The sequence below is a fragment of the Schistocerca piceifrons genome, chromosome 1 (assembly GCF_021461385.2).
Source record: "Schistocerca piceifrons isolate TAMUIC-IGC-003096 chromosome 1, iqSchPice1.1, whole genome shotgun sequence".
Taxonomy (NCBI): Eukaryota; Metazoa; Arthropoda; class Insecta; order Orthoptera; family Acrididae; genus Schistocerca; species Schistocerca piceifrons.
Window position 1 is genome coordinate 1,226,744,578 of NC_060138.1, and position 20,279 is coordinate 1,226,764,856.

The window sequence follows — 20,279 nt, forward strand, 5'->3', positions numbered from 1 at the left end:
TTGTTTTCGGATGAAGCACCCAGCGACCTCTCCAGTGTTCGTACGGAACAAATTGTGTAGTGGTTGTTAATAAAAAAAATCAACATTACACTTTTCTCACTCCTTTGACATTTTCTGCTCAAGTCCCATTCCTAATCTGTTGCATACAGAAATATTTCTATACTTCTTTCTTGCATTCAGAGTGCCAGATTTGCATATGGTGGCCAAAACTGGAACTTGCATCTGGTGGCCAAAACTGGAACTAATTTTTTTCTGCATTCACACATTAGCACTCTATGAAGCTTCACAGCCTTATGATAATTACAGCCCATGCTAGACCTCTGTAAGTTGTTGCACTTTAATTATAATGACAACATGATAATTCATCTATTAGTCTTAACACTATTGGGGTCAACATTGGGAAAATATGAAGGATATAATTTTTGAAATTGGCATATGGTTGCTTTTAGTAGTCCAGATACTCTCCATCTTATTTACACTACCTTTAATGAAAAATATGTTTCCCTTCCACAGTTTAACACAGCACATGTAGCTACACTGCAAACCAACTGCACACAATAGCATAGGACTCAAATTGTTTTCAGAATGTGATTAATACTGAGGAAAAGGAGCCAGTCAGTCAGTGAAAATTAATGTATCATGTTAGGTGTAAAATAGAACAACAATAAGAACAACACAGTGAAGTTTCAAAAATCTGTTTTATTTCCAAAGCTGACACTCTGCACAGACATTTATTCATGTAATTGTGTAGAAACTTTATATTAGGTTCAAATGCATGCAGCAGTAGACAATACAGAGTTTACATTACTACAAGTGCAGGGGAGCTGTGTACTGACACGATTATTTGTTTATTAATTGTTCCTTTGTTATTAGACAAAATTGAACACACAACAGCTTTTGACCTGTACAATGCATCAGTCTTTGGAAAGTATATAATAAGTAGTCCTAAAATATTTGGCACCTTGAAGTCTCAAACCTCCCTTCCAATGCCACATATTCCAGACAAAGTTCACATTTTTTTTAATAAAATAAAATTCTGATAACATTCATCTTTCTTCATGTCAAAAAATAATGTATTAGAAAATATTTGGCATTTCATTGAAGTATATATAATATATACCATACAGAGTTAAAGGTGAAGTATTATGAATATTTCATTGTTCTGGTTCCTTTAGTTAACTGGAAGAAAGTGTTTATGTTAATGGACTGCATTTCAGTTCCAGCTTAACCCATCCGTGATTCTTGAAAAATGCCGTTTTCATTTCATAGCAGAGCCACACTTCACAACAACAGTAAAGGCTACAAGTCTTATCACATAACTGTGTCCACATTTGCACTTTACCTAAACTGCACTTTATCTTAACATTTGTTAAGATCAGACATGAATCGTATACTGAAGCCTCTCCTCTTCCTTTTGTTGTTTAAACCTGTAACAGTTGAATAATAGCCTATAAATTCACAAACGATGGAGGGCATTTGTTGAATAGCAGAAGCACTGAGTCACTGAGAAGCATACGCAAAAGACACAGAAAACTTGCTAGCTTTCGGAATAAATCATTTGTTAAGATCATTTTCCTTGCTACAAATCTATATATTTAATCTGACAAAGCTACGAGGTGAAACTAACAAGACAAATGTGAGAAACTTTGTACTGGATAATGCTAAAACAGTTGATGAATTGTGTTAAGTGTACAGTAGCTAGCAAAAGTCCAGCTGTTACTCTAATAAGCAGCACCATAACAACATTTATGCACTCCACAACAAAATGAACGTGTGATATTGCTAATTATTCTGAATGACAAATCACATAAGACTGATGAGGCCAAGGAAAGGATAGTAAAAATGAGAAAATTGAATGAATAGAGTACTGAATTTGCTAGTGCACAGCATATTATGAATATATTTTACCTTCTGGAAGTTATGGGTAACATGGAAATTATTAAAATGGAAACGAATAATTCCACTAAAGAAAAAGTGCCCATATTAACTCTGATATTTTCAATGTATATTTTGTACACTATACTAGTTCCAGCACTCTTCTAAATAACAGCTTGGATTCCAAAAGTGTGTGCTCTCACATGAGGTCAGAACTGTTAAAATTTCTAGATCACAAATTACTATAAACAAACCTTACAAATACATAAATAAATATGATGATTCCAAAACGGAAGACTGAGTTTCAGTAACTCCATTATAAAAAGTAACAGATGAAATCAAAATGCCATTGCTTTTTCTAACAAACACACCACAAGATGAAGAAATTATTCCAAAAGTCTTAAGCTTAAAATTCCATTAGCAGTGCATAAAAGGTGAGGTAAAACCCTCAACCACAGACATATTTTAACTGTGTGGATCATATACAAAACAACAGAAAATTTCATATAAAATCAATGTAACAATATGACAGTTTGGTTTTAGTCAACAGACAACAGTAAATGCCAATAAATATTAGTAACAGAGGGCAATGAATGAAGGTTGCTTGTGTGAACTTAATACATTCCCCAATATTGTTTCTTTACACTTTCATGTCTCATAACTGCCTTTTTTAAACTGGTGAACAGACTACCTTTAAATTCCAAAGTGTCAAGTTAATTATAATTATTTTAATATTGCAATCTTTGCAAATGTACATCTTATTTTCTTTTAAGCAAACAACCAACTTTTGAAAGAACTATTAAAAAATTTACTTGTTTCACATCTTAAGAGCTCCTAAATGCAATACAGTTAGAAAAGCTGGGTCTGATCAGAAAGGAAGCCACATTCAGAATTTGGCAACAATCTTTAAGGCCCCCAACAAATTTGTCAGCATATTTTATGAACTATAAGATGCTATGGACTGTAAGGTGCACCTTAATTTTTAAGCAGCTGTTTGAAAACTATAGTTACACTTCTGTGGAATTCCTTGTTCCCTCTCTTCTGGCAAAATTATTAGTGTAGGGTTTTTGTTATCTGTGTAGTTTTATTATTCAGACCTTTAAACCACTCAGATATTGCCACTCATTGTGCATTTTATTACTAAGCAATGTATTAATACTATACATACCTAGCAAGCAGCTTATCAAGCTGGCTGGTATCTCGATCACATTCAGCCTCACTCAGTTCTTGGTTATCTGAGAATCCAGATGGGGGCTGTAATTGATAACTGGAGAAGCTGGCTTCATCTTCAGCAGAACTAGATTCTGGGCTGTTGAATAACAAGGATTGTCCAGATGATTAAAAGTATTCTTAGATCAATGTGCAACTAGGGAAAAAACCACAGTAGCATTACCCTTCTGAATATAAGACAATTTGATATTTCTTTCTTTCTTAACTGAGAATGTTACACATTTTAAAAAGAGAGAGGGAAAGACAAGAGATTTGGTTGTACATAGTAGAGTAAATTTTAAATTTCATAGAAACAGTGAGTAGTAAATAGCTACCTAAAAGCTCTACTCTATATCAGACTATGGTTAAGTGTTATACACAATCTATGGGTCTGTCTCATGCTTCTGAACTTAATGTCATAAAAACAATGTGCCAAATCTCAAAATGATATGTATCATAAGTTTTTGCTAGTTGATTTCTTGATAATTATCTCTAATTCTCGGCAAATATGGAAATTGTATTATGACTGTTGTTTTGGAAGAACTACCAAACTGTCAAAAATTCTACCTCCCAACAGGCCTCACTTAGGGGTCACACAATTATTACATAAAACAAAAATTATTGCAATGACTGCTCAATAATAAAGATTCAAGAGATATACTGTAATGGTATGACATTACTCCTACAAAAAATGTATAAAAAAGAATGTACTGGCAAATTCATAGAGACAGAAGGGATCTTCATGATGCAAAACTCTCAGTATTGGTGCTAGGAGGACAAACTATAATATAATTGACAGTCGGCAACAGAAACCAAAACATTGCATTAAAAAAAGCGTTCAGTGCATAGTGCTGTGGAATGCAGAAAAAACAGCAAATTGGCGCTCATAGGAAGAAGAACAAGACCAAAAATGCAACAGGAGCGTAATATGTAAGAAACTGTCTACGCAACCTGCCACTGATGATGCCTTGCAGAAAATAAAGGCGAAACGCGTATGGCACTAAAATTGTGTTTTATTCAGTTGCTGTCAGACGGTCCATAAGTGAAAATCATCAACATACCGTAATTGTAAAATTGACTGAAAAAATGGACTTGAAGCTTTTCTTGAACAAAATATTTTCTCTCTGGATATACCTGGTATTCAAGAGACCACTGGATTATTTAAAAACCAACACCAGTATTTAGAGTTGATCCTCTTGGAAGTAGGAACTTACCAGCCCACCTGTCTCTTTGAGAATTTAACAACTTCTGTACCAACACTCGTAGGAAAAATAACTGAAATACTGACAATCGAACATTGCCATCAACAAAACAAGAAACAAAATAAATGGTGAATAAGAGTCAATCAGCAGAATCACACAAGTGTGACAGATTTGCAAATAAAATATAATTTGAGAGAAGAAAATGCACAGGGAAAATAATCCAAATATGTGTGTTATGAGAGAATGGAACATGGGGAGTATCCAGAACAACAATCATTGAAGGGCAACATAACTGCCAACAGAGATACAGAAAAGTACATTCACAGTCATAACTTTGGAACTAACAGTTCCCTCCTTGGAGAAATCGATGGATAGGAAATGGTTAAAAAGGAAGTGCAGGTCACTCAGACCCCCAAGGTGAGAAGGGCCCAACTGTTCTGAGGTCTCCTCATGACCTCACGACAGTTGGGTATGATCAAGATTACAAATTTATGATATGCTATCTGGTGCAAATTGAGGTATTTGCAGCAGGAAGTAGGCTGGTATAGTAATTGTGACCCTCTATGCCAGAAGGCACCTAACTTCTGCAGATGGATCACAACAATTGCAACAAGTTGCATCCACTAAAGTGAATACTGTCCTCTAATGTAGTTTCTATCTATTCTTAATGAAGAAAGTCTGACTTTTTCATTTCTATAAACCTAAGAAAAAGCACCTGATACACAGAATTTTCTTTATAAGAATAGCATGAAGTTGTATACAATTTCTAGAAACAAACCTTGACTACCTGGCGAGCGACTGCTTTCCTCTCTTGCTGCTGCAGACAGAATAATGCTGAGGAGTATGTCTTCTGTGGGGAACAGGTGAAGTCTCATTTGATTCAGTACTTGAGTCAAGGCGATAAATTTCTGTAAAATATTTCATTTAGTAAACATGTGGCTCATAATAAGCAAAATATTAGCTTCTAAGCACTGCTACATGTGCATCAATTCTAGACCTACAGTAGACACTAGCTTGCTAAAACTGTACTGACACAAAAATCATCACCTATGCACTGAAGGGCTTGAGAACTTCTGAAAACTATACAAAAACATATTCCACTGCATCTGGAATTATTACAAATTTGAATTTTCATTGAAAGGTAATTGATTAAACCCAAACAAGGAAGTAGAACTGCAAAAGGAAAGGTATTGCTTTCACTTTCAATGCTTATACTACAAATTGTTCACTAATTCCCCATTCACAGTCTTAAAATAATTGAGAAGTTTGTGGCAGTTAATAGTTTTTATTTCATGTTTTAGCAGTGTTTATTATTTCACTACTATAAAACGTTTATTTGCTTCAGTCTACTAATGAAACCAAGACAGCAAAACTTGCACTTAATTACAATTGGAACAAGTATTCTGAGTCCCATCAGCATATGCATCTTAATAATGCCTTATATAAGCATTAGTGTGGGCACTTTGTACAGCGTAGTATTTCCTCCCTTTCTTTTTGAATAGACAAATGAAAAGTGACTGTACTAACGTAGATACCTTTTAAAAGCATAGTTTACATCATTCAATGTCTGTTAATCAGTGTGTTTTGGATTTTCTGCACTGTCGAAACGTAGAAGTTACAACGTTGTCAACAAACTAGATATATGAAAATGAAGATAGATAGGTGGAGTATGATATAGTGCACATGAATGAAATGAAGTAGACAAAAGCTTTCCAAGAAGTGGCTGTGAATGACATACTGCAAATGAGAGAGCTTTATCACTGGAAACTAGCTCATGAAGATTAGGCGTATTGTTAGGGGATTTCTCTACTTATGTGAGCTTGGGACTAGATAAGCATTGAGACACTGCTTGTGATTTTTACTAGCAAGTAATTGGAAACTGAAGATGGACTCAAAATGGCAAGCCACCATACTAAGTGGATTAGACTTCACAATTACATCATCCAGCTGGCTACTGGTTGTAGACAAAAATTTTGCACAAGAAGATGATATTTCTTGACCATTCCTGATTGTGGTATCATTCAATGGAATACAAAAAATGGAAGTGGATGAGGCATCATTGAAGCTACTGTTTCAAGGGGTAGCTCCAAAGTTAGCAGTTCAACTGCTTTTATGCTCTTTTCTTTATGAAATAATGAAAATTAAACAATTAAACATGGAATTTCCTCGATGCACTCATAACCTATTAACCTAGCTTTTGACTGGCCTACTTTACTTTTCCTACCTCCCTAAACAACTTCCTCTCCTCCGTCCATGAAGAGGAAACTTGTTATGAAAGCTATACCATTTTTTGGCAATTTATTTTCCTCAGCTCTCTCCATGACCCTCCCAGGGGACACCAAGGTAGTAGGCACCTTCAGTGCCAGGCGGGATTGCTTGCGTGCTTCTGCGAAGTCAAGAGCTATGCCAGTGGTAGTGTAGCTACTGGCAGGATCACCCAAGCTGGATTGATCTTGACTGAGGAGCCAGACGAAATGTGTCCCACAACATAGAGCAGGGAGGGCTCTAGAGACGTAGTGAAGCCAGCTTCCCTAGGGTAGTAAACCTAACACAAATCCTGGTCCTCCAGTTTGAGGGTTGGGTGTGGGGCTAACAACCCCACCTCATAAAAATTATACTGTTACTGAAACACATAAGAGAGCAAACTGGACGGACATCTCGTTGACAACCTTTGGCTTTAAAACAAGGACATGAGTGGGGTTTTGGAATGTCAGAACAATGTTCGAGTACAGAAAGCTGGAACAAGTCTCCAGGGAGATGGAACGATACAAACTGGCAATACTTGGACTGAGCGAAACATTGTGGAATGATTTTGGGGAATTCAGGTTGAGAGATGGGAAGACACTTCCGTATTCAGGGAAAGGGGAAAGAGAAGACCATGAAAATGACAAGAGAAGCAAGGAGAAGCTTATTAGAGTGGAATTCACTTATTAGAGTGGAATTCAATCTCAGATCGGATTATTACAGATCAATTCAAGACCTGAGTAAGAAATATATATCTTGTGCAGTGTTATGCACCCACAGAAGAAGCAGACACTCAAGAAAAGTACAACTTCTATGGACAATTGGGAGAGGTTCTAGCCAGGAGCAAAAAGAAAGACATAAAAATTGTGATGGGAGACCTCAATGGCAAGATTGGTTGTGAAAATGAAGGGTTACAGAAAGTTATGAGAAAACACGGTTCTGGAGTCCAAAATGACAATGAAGAGCATTTTATTGATATGTGCCTTAACAACAGGCTGGTTATTTATTGGAGGATTGGTGTTCCCACACAAACTCTGCCATAAAATAACATGGCTCTCACCAGATGGCAAGACACAAAATCAGACTGATCATTTTGCAATTAGCCAGATGCGGAGGCATTCCCTTCTTGATGTCCGGAACAGAAGAGATGCTGACTGTGGAAATGACCACCATCTTGTAATACCTGAAGTATAGTTAAAGATTGCTGCTACTGGTTATCAAGATGCAACTTGCAGGCAGAAAAGATTCAATACTAGAAAACTTCAAAACAAGGACATTAGAAAAGAGTTTGGCTGGAGTTGAAAAACAATATACTCAGTTGGGGCTGGAGGATCAAAGTGAGGAAGAGGCAAGTACACAAGTGGAGAGGAAGTGGAATACAATCAAGAAAACCTTCCTAAATTCCAGTGAGAAGGTATTAGGACTCTAGGACACCAGAAGGAAGCCATGGATATCTGATCTGAAGACTGAAGGAAGAAGAGAAATAAAGGCCTTGATCAACCAGTGTAGGGATGATGAAGAAAACCACGCCTTAGGGCAAGGTACAATGAAGCTCATCAGCAAGTGAAGAGAAGCACTAGATCTGATAGAAGAAATCGGGTAGAACAGCTTGCAGAAAGAGCTCAAGAGGTACCAGAAAGGGGCAATTCAAAAGAGCTATATAATATCACCAAACAGTTGTCCAAGAAAAGCTTTAACTAATGTAAGCCAGTGAAGTCGAAGAGGGTGAACTGTTGACCAACAGCGAGCAGCAGCTAAAGCGATGGAAGGAATATTTTAATGAGGTGTTTAATATGACCCTGATCCATCAAGAAGAACAAGAGCAGGAGGAACTAGACTAACAAGAAGTGTCCGCACTGCAAATCAATACTCAACCTCCCAGCATGAGCAAAATTATCAAGCTCTTAAAAGCTGCAAGACTAACAAGGCACCTGGTGTAAACAGCATTGTGGCGGAAATGCTCAAGTTAGACTCTGAAGTAACAGTAGATATGTTACTGCCCCTGTTCCAAAAAATCTGGGACACAGAAACCATCCCAGAAGATTGGAAGAAAGGAATCCTTATCAAGTTGCCCGGAAAGGAGATCTGACAAAGTGTAACAACTGGTATGGCATCACACTTCGGTAATTTTCACATCTGTCAACACCTGCTTTCTTTGAGATTGGAATTATTATATTCTTCTTCATCATACATTTCATCAATTTCTTCATCATCTGCAGAGCTAGTTGGCATATAAACTTGTACTACTGTAGTAGGCGTGGGCTTCGTGTCTATCTTGGCCACAATAATGCGTTCACTATGCTGTTTGTATTAGCTTACCCGCACTCCTATTTTTTAATTCGTTATTAAACCTACTCCTGCATTTCCCCTATTTGATTTTGTATTTATAACCCTGTATTCACCTGACCCAAAGTCTTGTTCCTCCTGCCACCGAACTTCACTAATTCCCACTATATCTAACTTTAAGCTATCCATTTCCCTTTTTAAATTTTCTAACCTACCTGCCCGATTAAGGGATCTGACATTCCAATCATTGCTAAGTTATGATTAATGTGGATTAAAGAGTGACTTCACTGATCATTGGATTACTGTGGGACATGGCAGTGGTACGTCGTCCCACTGATCTTGTTCATTACAAAGTCTTAAGTTATGGATTTACAGAGATGAGAAATCAGTTAGAAACATAAGCTGCATGGTTGTGGATTTTTATTTACGAGAGACTGGTGCAAACAGCATCATGATCTGAGCTTGAGATTGTGAAACATTTGACTTTTGACAGACCATTATAATCAGAATTGAAGGTAGTGGGTGACAACAACGAGTAGCCTTTGTCACATGGTGGGGTGAAGGTGTGCCCAAAAATGTCAAGCCATTATGTCAGTGGTTCAGAATGCATCGGAAGGCCTGGAGGGCTGGTGTAAGAATACAAAAGGGGAAAGAAACAAAAGTTCAACATAGTTCATATGGACAGACACCCCATGGCAATGAACAGGTGGATCCTTCCCAGGCTGTGCAGCACAAGGAAGGAAAAATAGTCGCTCAGAAAATTATATTATGTAAGAGTTAAAGAAAGTGGAAAATTTTTTCAAGTGTTGTTATGTAAGGGTCTCCACAGGAGGAGCCAGTGTAGGATTCTGTACATACAAAAACAGGACGTATTAGTAAAGGGGATTGTAGCCCAAGAAAGTTAGAATTGGGATGACAGACTATTGTTGGGGGATCACAATAGGTATTTGCTGAGATAGGACGTGTGTCAAATGGCAGCCCCACCTTGCTGATATAATAAGCTTTGTCTTTGTCTTAGCTCATTTTAAGTTGCCAATGTCTGATTAAGTACAGTAACGTGGAAGTGCTCTTAAATTATGTTCAGAAAGCATATTCTGTGCGTGGCAATATTTTGCAGATTTAGACAAAGCTTATGTAATGCACCATCAGGTCATGAATATGGGTTTAGATTATTTTGTGTCTTCGAGAATACTGTATGACTTATTGTCAGCATATTCAGAACTATCCTAGTATTTTATTTCTAAGTCCCACGTGCAGAGAGCATTAATGGTGTCATAGAGAGTGCCACCATGATATTTTATGCATGAGTAACTATTCTGCTGGAGGCACAAGGGCCTTTGCAATGGAAGTAATTTTCAGTTGCACATGCTTCACTAATTCTGATAAGTAAATTTGCAGCTTTACATAATTATTGTAAAGCATGTACATTAACCAAGTTGGAGCAGACAGGGCTCCAAGATTACTTTGTTCTTTCTTTGATGGTCTACGAAATTCTCCCGGAGTATTGTTATGTGAAAGCAAAGTGTACACAAGTTTCACATATGGGAGTGTAGCATATGAATAACTGTATAACTGGTAGGGTCAGGTAAGGTTCACAGATGAAGTACGTGTGGCTTGACTTTGAGTATGCAGTGCTAGAAGGTAGGTCTGTGTCATCACTCAGTCACACATCTGTGTTAGTTCTCCACTTACTGTGTCTGCCAGTTTGTTCTACATTACATTGCAGGGTAGCATATTGGCTGTTATTTTCTCTTTGATTAAACTAATGTACGCTTAGGTCAGTAATAAATAGTTGGAGAACTGTTGATTAGCAGCAAAAATGCAAAATCAAATTAAATTTAATCACCTGAGGCAATTTAACATGTTTCAACTAGAAACAAGTGATTTGGAGAGATTATTTACGTTATACTCTAAGGCAATCTGATGAAAGAGTTTGGGTTTGCTGAGTGCCTGGAGAACACTACCTGCCATTACATGCAGTACTCAGTGAAGTACGGAGGAGGTGGTGTTGCTATGATATGGATATGTTTTTCATGGTTAGACTGTGGTCCCTTCCTTGGACTTCAGAAAATACTAAATGCAGAAGGATATGAACAATTTTATGGCACTGTGTGCTGTGTGTGTTAGAGGAACAGTTCAGAGATGATGATTTTTTTGTATTAGGTTTGACTATGACCTTTGTCAAAATGCAGCATCTGTGATGCAAAGGTTTATGAGCAATAACATTTCTGGAATAGACCAGCCTGCCCAGAGTCCAAACTTGAAGCCAATGGAATGCCTTTGTGACAAGTCAAAACATCGAATTCACTCTAGACCCTAGCATTCAGTATCATTGCGTTCTCTGGTTCAAGCTCTTGAGGAAGAATGGGCTGCCATTCCTCCAAAAACATTCAAGAACCTCACTGCAAACAGTCATAAAGGAGAAGGGTGGACACATCTCACATTAGTGTCCACTAATATGTGTCTGGATACTTTTGATCAGATAATGTACAGTTTCACATTTAAATACAGGAAGAGTAAGTTCGGAAGTTGCAGAATCTATCAGCACAATGGTACTTACCTAAACTTCTTGCTGTAGGCTGCTTAATGGGTACTCGGTAACTGCTAACTGCAGATGGACTACCACTTGTGTCAGATTCTGAGTTCTGACTCAAATCAGCTTTGCTGTGATGCCGCTTCACATTGCTTTTCCTGTGGAGACTGCCTGTTAGTGCTTGCTGCTCATTGTCCCCTTAAACAAGCAATGAAAGTCAAATAATGAAGTTCTTCATTTGATACAAATAATGACAGACACAAAAAATTGAAATTGTTTTAAGCTATTTAAACTTTTACATACATTTTAATGAACAAATGTCTGACAATTAAAAATAGATTTCAATAGTTTGATTCACTTGACAATGTTACTGGAAGCCATTAGTGGAATAATCATATACAGTTAGTTGTATGAAAAGCAGATACTAGAGTGAGATTCACAGGAATAATACTAAAGGAAGGTGAGTGACCTATGAAAGAGAGATTACAAATCCTCATTACACCAATTCTAAAGTATTTTTCAACAGTCTGGGATCCTTACAAGGGAGAATTAATATGGCAGATGGATCCAGAGAAGTGCAGCATGTTTCCTAACAGTCTATTCAAAATGCTTGAGTGTGTCACACACAGGCTCGTTTAACTCCAGTGGCAGACACCTCAAGAGAAAGACTGTGTATAATGGAGAGGTTAACTGTTAAAATTTCAAAAGTGCACAATACAAAGATTCACAAAACATATTACTTCTTCCAACATACATCTGTTAGAATAATGAACACTTTTTGGATTATCAGCAGAGTTGTGACATTGTCTTGTCACCACATTACAATGAGTTTTGTCATCTTCAGTCTAATAAGCCACGGCTGCAAAATACTAACATGAATTCTTTACAGACGAATGGAAAAACTGGTAGAAGCCGCCCTGGGGAAGATCAGTTTGGTTTCCATAGAAATGCTGGAACACGTGAGGCAATACTGACCCTACGACTTATCTTAGAAGATAAATTAAGGAAAGGCAAACCTACGTTTCTCGGATTTGTAGACATAGAGAAAGCGTTTGACAATGTTGACTGCAATACTCTCTCCCAAATTCTGAAGGTGGCAGGGGTAAAATAAAGGGAGTGAAAGGCTATTTACAATTTGTACAGAAACCAGATTGCAGTTATAAGAGTCGAGGGGCATGAAAGGGAAGCTGTGGTTGTGAAGGCAGTGAGACCGGGTTGTAGCCTATCCCCAATGTTATTCATTCTGTATATTGAGCAAGCAGTAAAGGAAACAAAAGAAACATTCAGAGTAGGAATTAAAATCCATGGAGAAGAAATAAAAACTTTGAGGTTCGCCGATGACATTGTAATTCTGTCAGAGACAGCAAAGGACCTGGAAGAGCAGCTGAACGGAATGGACAGTGTCTTGAAAGGAGGATATAAGATAAACATCAACAAAAGCAAAATGAGGATAATGGAATGTATTCGAATTAAATTGGGTGATGCTGAGGGTATTATATTAGGAAATGAGACACTTAAAGTAGTAAAGGAGTTTTGCTATTTGGGGAGTAAAATAACTGATGATAGTTGAAGTAGAGAGGATATAAAATGTAGACTGGCAATGGCAAGGAAAGTGTTTCTGAAGAAGAGAAATTTGTTAACATTGAGTACAGATTTAAGTGTCAGGAAGTTGTTTCTGAAAGTATTTGTGTGTAGTGTGACCATGTATGGAAGTGAAACGTGGACGATCAATAGTTTGGACAAAAAGAGAATAGAAGCTTTCGAAATGTGGTGCTACAGAAGAAAGATGAAGATTAGATTGGTAGATCACATAACTAATGAGGAGGTAATGAATAGAATTGGGGAGAAGAGGAGTTTGTGGCACACCTTGCCTAGAAGAAGGGATCGGTTGGTAGGACATGTTCTGAGACATCAAGGCGAACAGAATTAGGGAGAAGAGAAATTTGTGGCACACCTTGACTAGATGAAGGGGTCGGTTGGTAGGACATGTTCTGAGACATCAAGAGGGCAGCGTGGAGGGTAAAAATCATAGAGGGAGACCAAGAGATGAATACTCTAAGCAGATCCAGAAGGATGTAGGCTGCAGTAGGTACTGGGAGATGAAGAAGCTTGCACAGGATAGAGTAGCATGGAGAGCTGCATCAAACCAGTCTCTGGACTTAAGACCACAACAACAACAGGTAAGTGCTGTGTTTATGTCTTGTTTGCTGGACCACAGACTCCTCTGCTGAGGGCCCAACAGGAGGACCAATTGCATGCTTCTGGAAGAAATATTGCTGCTGGTGGTTGTCAGGGTAGGGGAAGGGGGGTGGCTTGGTGAGATGAATGGGGGAGTCCAGATGTCAAGTCCTGGTGCTGCCTGCCAATTTCACCAGCTGCATCTGCCACTTTCACATCAGAGCATTCTTGACATATTCTAACCGGCAGCAGCAGGACTCAACACCCAGACCCACCTCCATCCTGCTGAAGGAACCCACCACCAGCAGCTACGATATCTCTTCAAAAGCGCATAACTGGTACACCCATTTGGCTCTCGGCACAGGAGTCTGCAGTCCAGTGGCTATAAAGGAATGAACTGGACACAAACCCTAAACTTCACTTGAAGATGACGAACAGAAAACATGTCGAAACAAACCAATAAAACAACACCATGACGTCTGATAACTTGAGATGATTTCATCCATGAAAATTGTCGAGAAAGCCTGCATTCACATAAATCTTGTAAAATGGTTATGACGGGATAATAAAAGAAAGGTGAAAGTGGCACCCACCAAAGCATTATCTGCCAAACACCATAGGGGGGCTTGCAGAGTATAGAGGGCAGTGTAGATATAACAGCAATTATTTACACAAAATGTAAATGAAAGTTTATTAATTGACTCACACAATGTTAATATGCAACAAATGTATCCAGTTTGGGTGTGTCTAATGCATCTATAGAAGTGGGTTCATGAGAGTTTCTGACAAAATGTGCTGGCAGCCAAGTTGCCAGGCTTTACAGGCATTCTTTCCTAGTTCAGTCATATACATAGCGAACAGGGCAGTTACTTAATATTGTAACCAAAGGAAGATACAAGCATATATTACTCAGCCAGATGCTGCATGGATTTTTTTATTTATCCATTTTTTTGGCTAGCCCAAACTGCCAGAGTCGCATATGCGGAGAGCAGTCTCTCTAGAGTCTAGAGGTGAGGGGGTTGGGGGAGGGGGGGTTGTCTCCACATTACCCGTGTTTACGTTTAGTGATTTTACTGTTTCGTCTTTGTTTACTGCTTCACGTCAAATGAAAACAAAACCGATTTCTAGGGCCAGGGGCTACACATATACATTCACATAATTACGGATGGTTAAAATTAGCTTCAGTTTTCTGGTTTTGTTTTATTTCCACATTTTTGGCAGTCAAGCATTAATTGCCTTGAAGAGCAATGAAGTTATTTTTGTCAGTTTGCTAAAGAAATTTGGCTTCGATTAATCTTTCCCAAAATTTATTTGAAACAAAGTGTTTCATTACACACTACTGGCAAGTTGCAACTGCTCGCTGAATTTCAAGTGCACGTTTTCATACTCGTGCACATGTGGCAGAACCAAACACGAGATAATACAGTAGTGGTAATCCAAGTAAATTTGAAATTCCGAAAACCTCACTGAGGAGCTTAATATCAGGTTGCGGTCCACTTCATTTTCATTATGAATCTGGACATACAAATTATGTATTTTAGTATGGTTTACAAAATCTGATGCTCTTGGAATATCCTCTGATGTCTGGTTTCTTTTATGACATAATATAAGATACATACAAACATACTGGCTTCCTACCTCATCCCTAGCTGAGCACACGCAGTAACGCCTGCTCCCTGGCAACTGCTGAATCAAACCTACTTCTAACAGGTCACGGGAAAATATTGCGAATGGTGGTTTGTAAAGTGTTACTTTCAAAGTAAATATTCTTTTACACAAGACGAATTATGTTACATGTGAGAACGTGCTATGCATTTGTCAAATAACAGAGCATTTGTATGTCATTTAAAACTTTGAGGACTAGCCACTTAAAATAATTTCGAGCCCATAAGACCACACATTTATGTCATCATTTAAAATTTTACTGGCACATTAAGGAAGGGCAAACCTACGTTTCTAGCATTTGTAGACTTAGAGAAAGCTTTTGACAATGTTGACTGGAATACTCTCTTTCAAATTCTGAAGGTGGCAGGGGTAAAATACAGGGAGCGAAAGGCTATTTACAATTTGTACAGAAACCAGAAGGCAGTTATAAGGTTCGAGGGGTATGAAAAGGAAGCAGTGGTTGGGAAGGGAGTGAGACAGGGTTGTAGTCTCTCCCCAATGTAATTCAATCTGTATATTGAGCAAGCAGTGAAGGAAACAAAAGAAAAATTTGGAGTAGGTATTAAAATCCATGGAGAAGAAATAAAAACTTTAAGGTTCGCCGATGACATTGTAATTCTGTCAGAGACAGCAAAGGACTTGGAAGAGCAGTTCAACGGAATGGATAGTGTCTTGAAAGGAGGATATAAAACGAACATCAACAAAAGCAAAATGAGGATAATGGAATGTAGTCGAATAAAGTCAGGTGATGCTGAGGGAATTAGATTAGGAAATTTGACACTTAAAGTAGTAAAGGAGTTTTGCTATTTGGGGAGCAAAATAACTGATGATGGTCGAAGTAGAGAGGATATAAAATGTAGACTGGCAATGGCAAGGAAAGCGTTTCTGAAGAAGAGAAATTTGTTAACATTGAGTATAGATTTAGGTGTCAGGAAGTCATTTTTGAAAGTATTTGTATGGAGTGTAGCCATGTATGGAAGTGAAACATAGACGATAAATAGTTTGGACAAGAAGAGAATAGAAGCTTTCGAAATGTGGTGCTACAGAAGAATGCTGAAGATTAGATGGGTAGATCACATAACTAATGAGGAAGTATTAAATGGGATTGGGGAGAAGAGACGTTTGTGGCACAACTTGACTAGAAGAAGGGATCGGTTGGTAGGACATGTTCTCAGGCATCAAGGGATCACCAATTTAGTATTGGAGGGCAGCGTGGAGGGTAAAAATCGTAGAGGGAGACCAAGAGATGAATTCACTAAGCAGATTCAGAAGGATGTAGGTTGCAGTAGGTACTGGGAGATGAAGAAGCTTGCACAGGATAGAGTAGCATGGAGAGCTGCATCAAACCAGTCTCAGGACTGAGGACCACAACAACAACAACTGGCACATTTGTGTGATCGCCATTAAGATCAGATTAGTTTCAGTTTTCACTACATAACTCGCGCAAAAAAAGGGAAGAAGAAGAAGAAAACTTAGCTTTACTGGTAGCTACACTATGTATATTAATTTAAACCGCATGTTCATGTTACTTAACAGTGATGTCGCTCTTGGCTCACTACATCCCGTACTACAAATTTCTGCTGTCATCGGCCGGCAAGATCACGTGACATGAACTATGATTGGCTTACAAACGCATATGCAATCTCAATTAACATGCTGTGTTTGGTGGAATTTGGATTTATACTTTCGTATATATGAAAATATGCAGCGTATGTATTGCTGCACATCAGAGATATTTCCAAAATGTGTTTTTTTTTTAACAGGCTGGGCTTTCCATGCCAGTGTATAAAACCTTGACCATGCAAAGGACTTATAATTTTTACAGTTCTGGGGGAAAGTACAACATCACCTGACACAGGGAAAATGTATTTTCACCTCAAGAAAAGTATAATTTTAACTGAGAAATCCAGTAAAAACCCACAAATTTTTTTCATTGTCCACATATACACCCTGTTAATGCAATACAAAGTTTATTCTATAAGAGTCTCTTTGTGTATTTCAATAGATTTGGGTTTTTTGTATATATTGTGAACTGGCTTTCATCTTCTTCTGGCCTAAGAAGATGAAAGCCAGTTCAGAAAAGACTAGCAAATTCTTCATAAATGCAGCAGCTGTGACAGTTTTCTGTTACATTTTTTTTTTTCATGTTTAAGAAAATTAATATTGTAAATGAAATATTTATGATATCTATTTTTTACTGCTATCTGTGAGCCAGTGGTAAAAAGAAGACAGACTGGATCTGGTATAACTGTTTTTGAATCCTTGTATGATCACTCTTTTCCTAACTGAAATACTTCTTGGTAGTGATCTGTATTTGGAGACCTCATAGCTTAATGTAAAAGAAAAAGTATTTTGCATTGATAGCAATTGGTTACCTTTCCAAAATTCATAGTTATCAAAGTTTTTGCTTGTTACTTACCATACTAGTTTCTTTCCCTTCACTGCTGGACACTGCTTAGGCTATAAGATTACAATTACAAAAATCGAAGAACAAGGACTACTACATGTCTTAAAAGTTCATCAGTTTCCACTGCTCACTATTTTCTTAATAAATTACAACAGTATGTAAACCACAAAATTTATTACCGTCAGACACTAGATACCAGTTCTTCTTGTTGGTTCGATGAGAGTGTTGTAGTTGAGCACTGCTGTCATTCTCAGTATGCCCAAAAGTTCTAAACTGCATTGTGTAGTCCAGAGTTGCTGCATTCATTTTCCTATGAGATTCTGATGGTACAGCAAAGGTGGCATATGGGCTCATCTCATATAGTTCTGAAACAGTAAAATGAGTCTCCTCTTCTATAATAAGTAGTTCCATCAGTGAAACAAATAGTAATTTTTAAATAGTTTGGTATAATTTTTTCCAGTGTATTGGCAAAACATTTGTAGGTGGAATTGTAAGTTTAAATTCTGTAAATAATAAACAACATGTTTTATACAATACATGTAAGAAAGTGAATCCATTTTGCTAGTGGCTTAAGTTCACTCCACCAATGTACTCGAATGTGTGCTTTGTAGTGCTGATACAGAACACTTATGAAAGAAACATATTTACTTACTTTACTTTATATGTGCCTCACAACTTTCAAGCCTTCCAACTAAATGCTACTTCAATGGTGTGCTGCCTGATGTGTAAAATTAATTACTGTGTAGCATCAGAAACTGAAATTAGAAGTTGTACTGTACAATAATTGTAATAATGTCGATAGAAATAAGAGAAGGTACAGAATGAAACCCAATGCTTTATATGGCTTACTTCTCTCAAATTGTCCAAAACTTAAATTCCCTTCTGATGAATGCATCACATGAATAGTACCAAAGCCCTGGAGGATTCTGATGGAAGCATGCTGATGAAATTTCTTCTGTCAGTGGGATATGAGCTTGCTGAACATCTACATATGTGAATTTATGATATCAGCAATGAAGGTGACAATAAAAATGTCAACTACACAGAGGAACATAAAAGTCTGATTCTTGTGTAAATGGAAATTGATTATGGAGAGAGTATTTTATTTTTGTTTTACTTTTCCATTCCATTCACAGACTGAGTACAGAAGAAACAATATCCACATCTTCCACATGTGTACTATTTCCTCTATGACATAATTTTTGAGATCTTCCTCCTGCCACCCTTTACCTTACTTAAAGTTTCCAGAACTATTAAGCATCACAGTAAATGAACAGGAATATTGTAGAATGTGTAACTGTCTTTGTTATTTATTAATTCTTCACTCCTTCCTACATTACATAAATAGTGCCGGCCGAGGTGGCCAAGTGGTCTAGGCACTACGGTCTGGAACCGCGCGACCACTACGGTCACAGGTTCGAATCCTGCCTCCTTAGGTTAATTAGGTTTAAGTAGTTTTAAGTTCTAGGCGACTGATGACCTTAGAAGTTAAGTCCCACAGTGCTCAGAGCCATTTTTGAACATAAATAGTACAGAAGTGAATCAAAATCAAGAGCAGATTTTAGAAAGTTTTTCTTAACGAGTTTTGTAATAATGCTACATAATAACTAGCATGGAATGATTCAAAAATGTGAAAAGGCAACCAGATACTTGCAGATGATTGCTATGTAGTTCATAGACACATCTCTATGCCATTACATCTATCTATGGCTCACACACCAAGCGGCTGCATGTAAGTGGTTGCCACTTCTTATTTATAGTTCCAGTAGATGATGATCAGGAATTGCTTTTATGTATTTGTTGATTCCTGGTCAGGTTGGAGATTTTTTCTGCTCAGGGACTGGATGTTGTGTTGTCCTTACATTTGTATCATTATAATTGACTGTCTACTGTTGAGCTGGGCTGAATGGGCACCTCCCAAATGTCAATACATGGGAAAAAAAGGAAAAAAAAAGAAAAAAAGTTTAATGCCTGGAATTTTCTTATTAAATTTCAGTTCTTCCCTGTATTTCTATTATACAGCTATTTGCAAACAATGACCATAACTCCTTGCTTACTCCGTCATGGAGAATTTGAAAAGCCTTTGGCTTACATATTATGACAGCATCAGGGAAGTTAATGTGAATGAATTGTAGATATAGCACATGAAGTAGTTATTCAAACAGTTGAAATTATATTTTAAAAAATGGGAAATCCAGGATGGAATGTAACAATATTGTGAAAAGGATAACTGCTATGCACAATACTGAGGAGATGCTGAGTCGTAGATACGCAAAGCAAAACTACTGTCAGAAAAGCTTTCATCCAACAAGGCCTTCCTCAAAAATATACAACACACACACACAATCATGGAACTCACATACATATGACCACAGTCCCTGTCTGCTTGGGCCAGACTGTGAGCAGTAGCATTTGATGGGAGAAGCACCTTATTGGTGGGCATAAGGAGAAGGCTGGGGTGGGGAGGAGGAGGGATAGCAGGATAGGGGTGGAGGACGGTAAAGTACTGCTTGTAGGAGCATAGAGGGACAAGGTGGAGAGAGGGAGGGTAGCTAGGTGCAGTCGGAAGATTAGATGGTGGGAGGTGAGGGGCAGAAAAGGAGAGACGTAAAAAGACTGTGGGTGCGCTTGTGGAATAGAAGGCTGTGGAGTGGTGTCAGGGAAGGGTATAGGTGGGTGA

The 20,279-nt window shown here is 37.8% G+C and overlaps 1 protein-coding gene across 1 annotated transcript in view; it reads right to left on the reverse strand.

The window, feature by feature from the left end:
* Window positions 1–780: 780 nt before the first annotated feature.
* The window catches only part of LOC124779593 (Down syndrome cell adhesion molecule-like protein Dscam2), a 296,162-nt gene continuing 276,663 nt past the window's right edge, over window positions 781–20,279 (reverse strand). Inside the window, 5 exon segments of the mRNA XM_047253720.1 lie at window positions 781–1,427; window positions 3,044–3,184; window positions 5,071–5,194; window positions 11,377–11,547; window positions 17,779–17,964. Of these exon segments, the coding sequence (XP_047109676.1) occupies window positions 1,376–1,427; window positions 3,044–3,184; window positions 5,071–5,194; window positions 11,377–11,547; window positions 17,779–17,964 (674 nt within the window). The 3' untranslated portion in view covers window positions 781–1,375.